The 12,856-nt window shown below is 40.2% G+C and overlaps 1 protein-coding gene across 1 annotated transcript in view; it reads right to left on the bottom strand.

The window, feature by feature from the left end:
• Positions 1–207: 207 nt before the first annotated feature.
• Positions 208–12,856, bottom strand: part of LOC126145361 (glutathione S-transferase D5-like) — a 42,317-nt gene continuing 29,668 nt past the window's right edge. The window contains exons 4-5 of the mRNA XM_049915552.1: positions 7,317–7,478; positions 208–378 (exon numbers count right to left, since the gene is read on the bottom strand). Of these exons, the coding sequence (XP_049771509.1) occupies positions 232–378; positions 7,317–7,478 (309 nt within the window). The 3' untranslated portion in view covers positions 208–231. The remainder of the gene's footprint in view (positions 379–7,316; positions 7,479–12,856) is intronic.

The raw sequence follows: 12,856 nt of genomic DNA, 5'->3' as shown, positions 1-12,856 counted from the left end.
CAGTTACAATAGAAGCACGTGAGGGCACTTACTTGTTGCAGAGGATAGATTGTCATAACTGGAGATCTATTTGGAAAGTTATCAAATCCCAATACTATTAGATATGAAATAACAGTCAATATTGACGGTGTAGATATCAGGTTTTTAATAAATTAACACATTTCTTAAAATAAATATTTACATGTGAAATAAATCTTACACAGCAGATGACTGACAAATGATATCACTTTTTTATTTTACTTTTTCTAGAATAGGTCTCGTAGCTTCACGGAACACTTTTACCTCTTCTACATATTTCTGACTAGAACTCTCAATTCGAGAAATCCATTCAGCAACATTTTTGTACTTATATGGGTTAAAATCCGTTTTTGGGATAATCTGTAACAGAGGATAAAGGAATATATTATTAGTGAATACTCTGCATATATCAGTCCACATTTAAGTTGAGAATTCTCTACAATAAACTGAGCATCACTCTCCTAATACACACAGATTGCGAAATAGCTAAGATAGGGCAGACCAAAACCATTAAGAATGAGTTAACTTATCGACGTGACCTTTCCTCAAGATCGAAGTGAGCAATGCAGGGAATTTTCTGACGTATGCATTCAATTACTAACATTCATAGTTGTCGAATTAGTCAACGAATATGTTTTTAAGTGGTTATTGTATACTTTATTCTGTTGAAATTGAAAGACGATTAGAAGATGGTTCCAACGACATAACGTACATGGAACTCGCTCAAAGATTAACAAGCAATTCTACTGTCGTCAAAAGATGTTCCCCAAAGTACCAAATGTAACAAGAAACGAAACTCCCATCTTCATTATTGTCACCATCATAACAACTGATCGAAATTAAGCGATTCAAGACATAGATTCCTGAACGTTTACTTTCATCTTGACTTATCGTAGCACGGACCGCTGTTATGACATTTTTTTGTCTTCGAGAGCGTATATATTTCCTTGTAGACATCTTGTTTTAACATTCTCAACATCTAAAAGTTCAGATTTGGTAAGTTTGTTTAGCGTGCCTGCTGTTTTGTATTCCCCTACTCAGCTGTCACATGATCTCCAAATATTCTAAAAATGGTTCAAATGACTCTGTGTACTATGGGACTTAACTTCTGAGGTCATCAGTCCCCTAGAACTTAGAACTACTTAAACCTAACTAACCTAAAGACATCACACACATCCATGCCCGAGGCAGGATGCGAACCTGCGACCGTAGCGGTCGCGCGGTTCCAGACTGTAGCCCCTCGAACCGTTCGGCCACTCTGGCCGGCTCCAAATATTCTGCTGAGAAGGTCTGTAGTCATCTATGGCTAGACATACTTCCTACCAGTACCTTATCGATTACCAAATGTCCATTTTGAAGTCTTGCAATAACTGCAGCAGCATTTCTGTAGCGAACTGTATGTAATTTTGGCTATTAGCGTGACGACCAGTAAACTCCCAGTTCTTTAAACAAGCGAATTCCCGTGAATAAAACATCTTTAATCTTCCGACTAGCCTATAAATGAATTTATGCGTCAAATATTTGACGTTAAGCATGTAAGCAAGAAAAAGTTCAGATAGTCTCTGAAATTATGTTTAAAGTTTGTTCAGAGTCGCTAAATGCTCTCATTATCAAACGCCGGACGAGTATAGTCCGGGAAATTTGCGCTCCATTTCATGCAAAACCTAGCTTCTCGTCCATCACGTCACATCTTCTGATTCATCTGTCGTTACAGTAATATAATTTAGCAGAGACTCTCAGTGGCATATTTGGCTAATGTTTGCAAAATGTGTTGCGAATACAGCTAGTAGTAAAGCAGTAATTAAGTAAAATGTCATAATGAAAATGAAGTTTGAGAATATGAGTAGCGAAAACGTAGTGACGAGTAAACTTCTTTGCCATCATAATTTTGATCGGTGTTGGGGGGGGGGGGGGGGGGGGGGAAGGGTGGGAGACAGCATGAAAAATTTTTCTTTTCTCACCGTTTTCAAATTATTTGCTAAGTTTGTTGAAAGTCGTTAAGTGCTCTCATTCCCAAACATAGGTGAAGAGTCCGGGTATTTGAATTCCGTGGATGACGCTACATGAAGACACACCCGTAAGCAGTGATTGTAAGTGTAATACTTGTCTTACTGTGTTAAACGTGTAACGTAAGATCATACCTCTTAATGAGCAGATCATGATAACATTTCTAATTTTTACTTTCACTCAACAATTGTATGAAATACTGGACATAAGATTTGTCTTGCCGCTGGAAGCCATTGCATAGGCAATTTTCAACTTGGATTGGGTTACCGTGCTCCGGATTTGCAGGTCTGTCACTTAGCAATATTGATAAGTATTTTTCAAATTTTTTGGGTCCACGGCTCCCTTCGGACATGATATGCGATTCGAAGTGTGGCTAAATAAACTTAAGTTAGCGAAAAAATGAATCAGAGTAGTTATTTCTTTATGAACTGTTGACAACACATTTTAATACATTTTCAATGCTAGCACATCTTATTCTTGCAACAGAATCAATAGGAAGGATGAGCTTGCTTCTGTCTTCATCATCAGTTTTTCAAATCTCGGCACAAGATAGGAAAACGCGACTCACGTCTCTTTCTCCACATTCATTCGCGATCTCTATTTGTGCTGATTGGTGGCAATGCTGAAACACCTACCTCACATTAGTAGGATGTTGCAAAAGGTATCAAAACTCTAATGGCCTTGTTACCTACTTCCTGATACTCTTGTTCACCAAGCTCCAAAACACAAGCAGTAAAGAGGTAAACGAACTTCGATTTCATTGTGAAGTCTGAAGAAGTATGAGTAATTTGCTCTTGTTCTTCAATGGTGAGTGTCAATGGAAGTCCTGTACTGAAACGATCTTAGATTCAGTTTTGTTGATCAAATTCTTCTGGAAAGTACGTCAGAAAGTAATCACTGAGTTCAGTTAACTGATCCACGAACAGGAAATTCAGTTCGTTACTAAATGAAAGTGACTGTCTTCTACAGCGTGTGTTGAGAAGGAAAAATGAGATTTATATCTTAATTATCCAAACTTTTTCCGACAAAAATAGAGTACCGTCTACCAGGCTGTCATAGTAATACTTACTTCCTGTCCTGCCCCTATGCTATGGTCCTGATGCCGCTGGAAGTCGCGACGTGATAGATGATACTTGAAAATTATGCACTTTTTCCTTGAGAGAGGTCGTTATTTCAACTGAACGTTAGTGCATTTTGCGAATTTTAAATTGCTCATAGTTTGTAAACAACGCGTTACATAGAAACCAGCATTGTTTTCATATACACTGAGATGACAAACGTCTAGGGATGCCTACAGATATCGTGTTGGATCTCCTTCTTCCAGGCCTAGTGCAGGAGCTCGGCGTGGAAGTGTCCTGCAGAAATACTGAGCCACGCTGCCTCTAGAGCCGACCATAATTGCGAAAATGTTGCCGGTGCGGGATTTTGTGTTCCAGCTTAACTCTCCATTGTGTTCCATAAACGTTCTATGAAATTTATGTATTGCGTTGTGGATAGCTAAATCATTCACTCGAACTGTCCACAATGTTCTTCAAGACAATGGCGAACAATTTTAGTTCGGTGACATGACATCATTGTTTTGGGACATTAATGGTAGCAAATGGTCTCCATATTGCCGAACATAACCATATTCAGTCAGTGATCAGTTCAGTGGGACCAGAGGACCCATTCCAAGTGAATACAGTGCACATCCCTATCGAGTCACCACCATTTTGCACAGTGCCTTGTTGACAGTTGGGGTGAATGGCTTCATAGGGTCCGCACGACATTCGAACCCTAATTGGGTCCATGACTTCGTAGGGTCTGGGCCACGTTCGAATCCCACAATCTGCTCTTACCAACTGAAATCGGGACTCATCTTTCCGGGTCACTGTTTTCCAGTAGTTTAGAGTCCAACTGTTATGGTCACGATCCCAGGAGAGGTGCAGCAGGCCATACCTTGCTGTTAGCAAAGATACTCGCGTCAGTCGTCTGCTGCCACAGTTCATTAACCCCAGATTTCCCCGGACTGTCGTATTGGATACTTTCGTCCCACATTGACTGACTGCTTGTCTGTTAGCACCGAAAACTCGAAGAAAACTCTGCTGCTGTCGGTCGAGTGAAAGCCGTCGATCATTGCGTTGTCTATGGTGAGAGATAGTGCCTGACATCTGGTATTCTTGGCACACTCTTGACACCGTGGATATCGAAATATTTAATCCCCTAACGATTTCCGAAATGGAATGTCCCATGCGTCTAGCTCCAACAAACATTCCCCGTTCAGAGTTTGTTAATTCGCGTTGTGTGGCCGTAATCAAGTCTGAAGTCTTTTCACGTGCATCATCTGCATACAAATGACAGCTCCTGCAATGCCTTGTGTACTCTGTGAGCGTACGAGCTGTGGCAGGAGACTAGAGCGGAGCCGGCCGCTGTGGCCGAGCGGTTCCAGGCGCTTCAGTCCGGAACCGCGCTGCTGCTATGGTCACAGGTTCGAATCCTGCCGCGGCCATGGATGTGTGTGATGTCCTTTGGTTAGTTAGGTTTAAGTAGTTCTAAGTTTAGGGACTGATGACCTCAGATGTTAAGTCCCATAGTGCTCAGAGCCATTTTGAACCCCCCCCCCCTCTCTCTCTCTCACTCTCTCTCTCTCTTTTTGCGCCGCAGAGCACGTGACTGGCGATTGCTACGGGGCCGTGGCGAGAGGGCCTAGCGTATACGCGGCGTTGGAAAAACGGAAGTGGACACTTGGCAGGGGCGCATATGGCCGTGTTTGCGCTCTTGGAGAAATTTATATGTCACAGAAAAATTGATAAAAAAGAACTAAGAGTGACACGGAGGTGCGAGATGGCACTAAAGGACAGAAAAATATGTAAAACTAAATTATCTAGACGCGCCACAAAAATATCTAATAGTTTAAAAGTTATTGTCGTCTTAAAAATTGAAAATTAATGAAAGTTCAAAAAGCTAGTATCTAGGCAATTCTTTGGCCGATTAATATGAACAAAGTGTCTACGGATGCGGCTGGTACAGCTGCATCGAGAGATCATAGAAGATGTACCAATTTTGAATGAGAGGTCGGAATATGGGATTCGACTGAGAGAAACTGTGTTTTTGATAACAAATAAATTTAAAGAAACGAAACTAGCGGCAGCATTCTGAAGTTTAAAGAGGTAGATGAGTAATTAAGTATGTATCTTTATTCGTTTGTTTATGTTTAGTGTCAAAAATCGGGGAAAAGCAATATCACTCCACATGAATATTATTTGTGAATAAATTGTGGCAGATAAAAAACATTAGACTTTAAATTGTTATTGCCCGGAAAATTTCCATGTTTTTCAATATATCATATGTTTTTTGTGTTTAGTTGAGAATATTCTTAATTTTTGTCAGACATTGTTTTGAGTTAGGCAGTCGTTTCGAGGGTTGGATAGGGCGGGCATCTTTGATGACGGGGAGTTGGTTCTGAGCAACGCTAAGAGCCGGACATGCCGTGCATCTGGGGGTAGTAGTGGGTTGGTAGCCAAGTTCGGGGAAAAGTATGTACGAGTATGTAGCGACGTTCGAAAGCGATCAAGTGGAGCGCGATATAGTGGTTTAGGACAGCAGACAAGAGCGCATTTTGTATATTGTGGACAGACTGTCGACTGCCGTGATCACGACATATGAATTTTATAGTGAAGTGTTAAAGCATCAGTTATTAAAGGCCGCCCTTACATAAAAGCCCATCAGATTTCATTTTGAGTGTTCAGTGAATATATTAAAGAAAAATAAACTGCTTGTTGAAACTATAAATCAACGTGACTCAATATTTTAAATTTCACTGCAATACCTGTATTGTTTTGTTATATATTATTTCAGCTTAAAAACTGAGTTTACGACAGGTGTGAGCTGGCACCTTATGACGAAAACAATAACCAAACACGAGACCAGCCACTCTATTAAGCTGAGTGTAACAAATATATGTATTTTCGTGCCATAGCACCTGGAGGCTCGAACCGAACTATTCAGACTTTAGTGTGTAGTGCCCAGTATTCGTAACTCGATACTGCCTGCCACTGTATAATTAGGTGCGTATCGCTAACCCATTACTTTTGTCTCCACTATGTACACAATGAAGACAAAAGCCGATTCTGAAATTCAAGAATCCATGAAGCAGCTGATGAAGCGAAATATGGAACGAATGAAATGTGTTGGAATGTACTAATCTCAGGAAACTTCTTTGATCGATCCCACTCGAACAACCAGGCTTCGTCGTAATCATGCGTGGATTGAGTGTTATAGATGCCAAAATGTTAGTTGCATATCTCTTTGTGTTGCTATTTTTCGTTGAATTGCTTTATTCTTCATAATTCCATTAACTTGAAGTATTTTTATAACGTATGCAACAACGGGTCGTCAGAGCTCCGTAGGATAAGGATATCTTCCAGCATACAACCACACCGCTTATCAGTGTAACGACGTTCACCTGTGACGAAAATTGCAATCACTTTTTCGGCTGCCATATACATTGCGAATGTCTGAATAACGTCATGAGAATTTTATTTGATAGCTACTAGTGCAGAGAGTGATGGATTTCGAGCTTACGCGAACCGAATGTGAGTCATTTGTTTGTTTGCGTTTGGGTGCAGTAGAGTTTGTGGGATCGTTTCTCCAGGCTGTAGAACAGTGATTTGCGGCGATAAAATCATGTTACTATTTATTGAAGTTCCGCACATGTGGCAGTGCTAAGTAGCTTAAGAGAAAAGTCTCCTCAATGTATACACTCGTAGAGTAGGCTAAAGACACTAAATACTGAAAGCAGAATACACTTATCTGAGATAGTTAGGACTGACACATAGAATTCTAATGACTGCGCTTGATGAAAGGCTGGCACATTTGTAAGCTATTCCAGAGCCATCCAACAAGTGCAGCTACAGAATCAAAGATATTTGTATTGGTGATTAAAACTACATTGGAGAATGGAACTGACATTCTTTCCCTACATGTAACTTTTAAGTTTCTAATTTACTGGAAATGTGAGAAACTGTCTAGTAAAAGAGGGTTTGAAATACGAAGCAAGAAGTGGCATCTTTTAAAATAAATAGTTAAAACCAATCATTTAATTTGTTTCCGCAGTGTAAGCGAACAAACTTATGTTAGGAAATGGGGTATTGTCGACTGACATAATAAAGGTTAATACAGTGAAGATAAGTCAAATGAGTCTATCAGTTCCAGCTTAAAATTTAACTTTTCTCATGAAAACTATAAATTATTGTCTATTACTTTTGTGTTTACACATAGGGACGAATCATGCCCAAACAAAACAACATTACCTGAGTTGTTGTCACAACTAGACAAGCAGAGTAATCAGCCAGTGTGACGTTATCCCCTGCGAGCCACTGTCTTCCTTCTAGTATTCTGTTCCAAGTTTCTAGTCCACCATTTACTTTTTGTACACATGTGTGGTCTGGCGGTTTTCCAGACATAACTGAGCGCTACAGACAAGAAATTCACAGATCGGATTAGTAATTTAAGAGACAAATCTAACTAAGGAAGACTTCTCACTACGACAAAAGATTATAAAAATAAAGTTAATATATTAAATTTTTATCGTTTACGAAACAGCAGCCATTACACATCAGTTTCTTACGTATAGTTAACACACCAGTAAAGAGACTCGTATCAGATTTTATCGACCGCATGAAGAAGTGTGTACGACGCACTACAAAAATATCCTTTATGCTAAGCATTGCAAAAATCAGTGGTGCCCATCCGATAATTATGTCATTTCAGAGATGTGATTGATTCAAGCTGGCGTATACAACAAACACATGCCAAGAACAAGAAAAGGAACTAGAATAGATGATGATTTTTTTTTCTAAGAGCAACATCATCCATTCGACATTCACTACTATATAAGGGCTACACAGAGTCTCCCGCGTGCATTACACTGAACTACTCCATATTACTCTTGCAAGTTTGGTAATTACCTACGTTCCGCTTTAGGTTGCACTGATTTTTAGGTAGGTAGGTTCCTTGTTCTATCCACACCCGCCCGCTTTAAATGTTCTGCACGCCATTTAGTTTTCATTACAGTCGTAATTAAGTCTTCCACTACAGTTGTGTTGTTGAACTATTTGTTACCTTCCCGCTTCTCCTAGCCGCTCCAAGAGAGCACATCTGTATGAACGTCTCGGAAAACCTCAGTTTTTTGATTGATTCCACATTAAATGTGTGTTTGTCACTGTAACAAATCATAATCGGTAATATTCACAGACTTCACATACATATTCAGACATATTCGAGGATTGTGTTTACAAATCCTGTTTGGTTCACTAAAATCACTGCAGCTCGCTTTTAGTCTTCTGTTTATTTCTTTTGCAGCGTTTTGGGCTAACCTGGCAGATACAAACATACTACACACTATCACAACACAGTCTTCAAAAACTACATAAAACTGATATCGTTGATTTCGGTACGTTGAAGTACATTGTATTTCCAGTCTATAAGTAGTCAACGGATTAGACAGTTTCAGCAAAAAGCCTCAAAAGCGATGTCGTTTGCTAATCGCGTTCTGGCTTAGTGTTCACAATAACTCATGTTTTAGCAAATATGAAAGTTAGAGTAAACACAAAAATTCGTTGAAAAAGGTCAATTGAATGTAATCGAAACCATTAGTTAAGCCGTTCCGTAGCCGCTATGAATCTTGATCCTTGACTAATAAACCTTCGTAAATTTATGACTACAGTTGATACCAGCTCGCAGTTCCCGCCAATCTAGTATCGTCAGTGTAGGGTGTACAACGGGACATTTTGTACTTGTTTTGCATGTAAGATACCGTTGGAGACCTTACCATTATCGTAATTAACTAGTGCATACGCTATAAATTAGGACTACCTTTGAATAAAATTAGGAGTAGTAAAATTTGCGATGGTTTAGTGCCTTTAGTGTTCTATGGTTAGTATAGCATCACTGCTTTTGCCTCAGTATACAGCTATATAGATGCATACTAGACTGCAAGAAAGATCTGTGTAGATCTTCGCGAATATACTGCCTCTAAATCTTGCTACGCACCGATAACAAAACTTCTGTCTTACGTGTTGTGACGTTCTCTAATGAGTCATTACTAGAAATATATTTTTGTACAAGACTGGTTAAATGTAACTGTCTAGCTAGTACGTCTTCATCCCTGCATAACTAAAGCAAAGAATATCTACATCAAATTTCTTATTGTATTCAAGTCTTGCTATCCCTGTGCAATTATTAACCAGCACCCTCATCTACAAACATACTACACACCACTTCTTTTGCTTGTTCCTTATCCCGCGGTCGCGCAGGGTCGGAATGGTTAGGTCAGATTTGGCAAGGTTAGTGTTAAAGAGCGGCCGGATGCCCTTCCTGCCGCCACCCCGAACCCCCCAGGATGCAACCAGTGTACCGCAGCTGTCTACATCTAGTGTAACCCATGGAATAGTGTGAACGTGTTCATATGTCTGCGAGTCGTGTAACTGAGGCGGGACGTGGGGACCAGCCCAGTATTCACCTAGGAGGATGCGGAAAACCGCCTAAAAACCACATACATCCGCCGGGCCTATTCGATCCGGAGCTGGTGCGCCTACCCGAGTCCAGGAAGCAGTGCATTAGCGTTTTGGCCTAACCTGGCAGATACAAACATACTACACACTATCACAACTATATTCTTGACGCTGTTGAATGTGTCTTAGGAACGTAGCCTGTATTTTAGTCAACAACTGTCAGTTTGGCCCAGAACCACTTAAATAAGACCATGGGCGAAGGGTATGACTAATAATCAAACCGACGTAAGTCCCAGGTTCGAATACCACCGCTGCTTAATTTTTGAATGAAAATTATCAGCAACAGAGGCCGAAGGCTCAGTCTATGAGCATTCCCCTCGTTCTGATGACGGTCTTGTCAAAGAGTGTGGAGGAACGGACACAATATCAGGGGTATCAGGGGTATCTTACCCTTGGAGTGGAAAGCTGTTCCCAAACTACAGAGGAATCAGTAGACATCAACGCCCTGAGGATGCAGAGGCACTGGAGACCACTGCATTAAAGACGTGTAAGTTGTATTTAAACGACATGTCGCCACCAGCTGAAGAATGGTCATAATCTCACCATTGGCAAAATTTCCTGATTGATGATCCACTGCGATCTCCGGGATCGGACTGCTAAGTGGAAGGTAACAATGACGAAAAGACTGAATAACCAACTAAAGGGAAACAAACTACAAGAGAGAGGTAGAGCAGGAAATGTCAGAAATTTGTACGTGATAGGCAAGCTAGAAAATTAGTGGAATGACATGGAAAGAAGATGAGGGTTTCTGATCAGACAAATGTAGGATAATACAATACCAGCAGAAACTGGTACAACGGGGGTAAGATTCGTTATGAGTAGGAAAGTACGACAGAGTGAAATATTGCCAACATTTCAACGACAGGCTAGCTCTCATCAGAATCGAGAGCAAATTAACACCGACAACGGAAGTTCAGGTATACATGCTGAGGTCATAATCCAAAGATGAAGAGACAGAAAATAGATCAGGATACTGAAAGGGTAATTCAGTATGTAAAAGGAGATGATAAGCTAATACTGATGGAGGATTGGAAAGTGGAAGAAAAGTTTACCGGAGACTATGGGCTTGGTAGTAGAATTGAGAGAGAGGGGAGAGAGTAATCGAGATCAGCAGTAAATTTCAGCTAGTAACAGTGAATACACTGTTCAGAAATCATAAGACAAGGATATATAATTGGAGAAGGTCGGGAGGCACCAGAATTTTCCAGCTGGATGGTAAGAGTCCGATATCAGATATTGGATAGTAAGGTACCCCCAGCAGCAGATACAGATTAGGATAACAATTTCATAATGATGAACGGTAGGCAGAATTTTAAGAGAGTCGTACGTGAGAGTCAGTGTAGAAAGAAGTAAGATACTGATGTACCGACGAATAGTGAGGTGGGTTGAAGTTCTCTGTGGCTATGGATACTACGACAATGAACAGCGCAGTTGACAATACAGCTTAAGAAGAACGGATATATCTGAAAAGGACAATGACAGAAACTGGAGAGGCAAATATATGTGCAAGGAAGGCAACTAAGCAAAAATCGTGGGCGACAGAACAAATACTTCCTCGGGTCGACGAAAGAAATAAGTTCAAAGTATTCAGGGAAAGACAGAACTACAACTATATACATCACTTAGAAATAAAATAACAGGAACTGCAGGGTAGTCAAGGCAAAATGGATGCATGAATGTTGTGAAACAATCGAAAAGGAAATTATCATCTGGAGGACTGATTCAGCATGTATAAAAGTGGATTCAAACTTCAATGAATTTGTAAGTAAAGGTAGTAAAATTAAGAGTGCAACATAATTCCATAGATAAACGCACAGAGAGCGGATGGGTGGTAAGAGTACATTGACAACCTGTGACTGGGGGGACTTGTCCAACGGAGTGATGAAAATGCAGTTGATATGTAAGACATAGGGGATCCAGCATTAAAATCGTAATTTAGAAGACATGTGTAGCAGAATGATATTCTCCGTGAAAATAAAGAACTAAAGGACGTATAGACTTAAATAAACAGACTAATGTTTAAATTCCGTTGGAATTTCTAAAATCACTGGGCGAAGTAGCAGCAAAGTGCCTGTTCATTTTGATGTGTAGACTCCATGAGACTGGCGACGTACCATCAGGCCTTCGGAAAAATATCAACCATTCAATTCCAAAGATACCAAGGGTGAATAAGTGCAAGAATTATAAGACAATCAGCTTAGCGGCGCATGCATCCAATCTGACGAGAGGATAATACACAACAAAAAAAAAATGAAAAAGAAAACGGGATCTGTTCGATAACGATCAGTGTTGTTATAAGAAAGACAAGAGCTTCAGACAGGCAGATCGGACATTTCGGTTGATAATGGAAGCCAGATTTAAGAAAAATCAAGGCGTGGTCATAGGTTTTGTCGACCTGGGAAAAGCGTTCGAAAATGCAAGATGGTGCTAGATGTAGACGAGTGGTACACAATGTGCGGAATAAACAAGAAGGAAGATCAACAACAAATAGCTCGGTTTAAAAAAGGAGTAAGGCAGTAGTGCACTCTTTCGACCCTACTGTTCCATCCATACACCGAAGAAACCATAACTGAAGTAAGAGAGTCAAGTGTGAGATTGAAATTCTGCTTTTAAGGAAGTTCAATGATACGATTCGCGGATGACACTGCTATCTTCAGTGAAAGTGAAGAATTTGACTGGAATAAACAGACTAATGAGTACAGGATATATATTGCGAGTAAACCCGTGAAAGAAAGAAGTAGTGAGGACTAAGAGAAATGCGATTAATGATAAACTCAACATCAAAACTGGGGCTCTCGAAGTACACGATGTTAAGTTCTGCTACTGGGGAAACAATATGACATATGATGGTCGAAGTAACGAGAATAGAAAAAGTAGATTAGCACATACGAAGAGGACATTGCTGGACAAGAGAAGTCTACTAGTAACTAACATTGAGCTTAGTTTACGGAAGACATACCTGAGAACGTAAGTTTGGAGCACCGAATTGTGTGGCAGTTAATCATGGGCTGTTGGAATACCGGGAAAGAAGAAAATAGAAGCATTTGAGATGTGGTGCTGTAGAAGGATGTTGAAAATTGGGTTGTCTCATAAGAAATATGGAGGTTCGTCGTAGAATCGGCAAAGAAGGAAAATATGGAAAATACTGACACGAAGAAGGGACAAAATTATAGGAGACGTATCAAGATATCGGGAATAGCTTCCATGGCACAGGAGTTGCAAAGAGTAAAAACTATAGGGGAAGACAGAGATAGGAATACATCCAACAAATAATAGAG

The sequence above is a fragment of the Schistocerca cancellata genome, chromosome 2, assembly GCF_023864275.1.
Source record: "Schistocerca cancellata isolate TAMUIC-IGC-003103 chromosome 2, iqSchCanc2.1, whole genome shotgun sequence".
NCBI classification, from domain to species: domain Eukaryota; kingdom Metazoa; phylum Arthropoda; class Insecta; order Orthoptera; family Acrididae; genus Schistocerca; species Schistocerca cancellata.
Note: the sequence above shows the minus strand (reverse complement) of the source record. Positions and strands in the feature narration are given on the sequence as shown.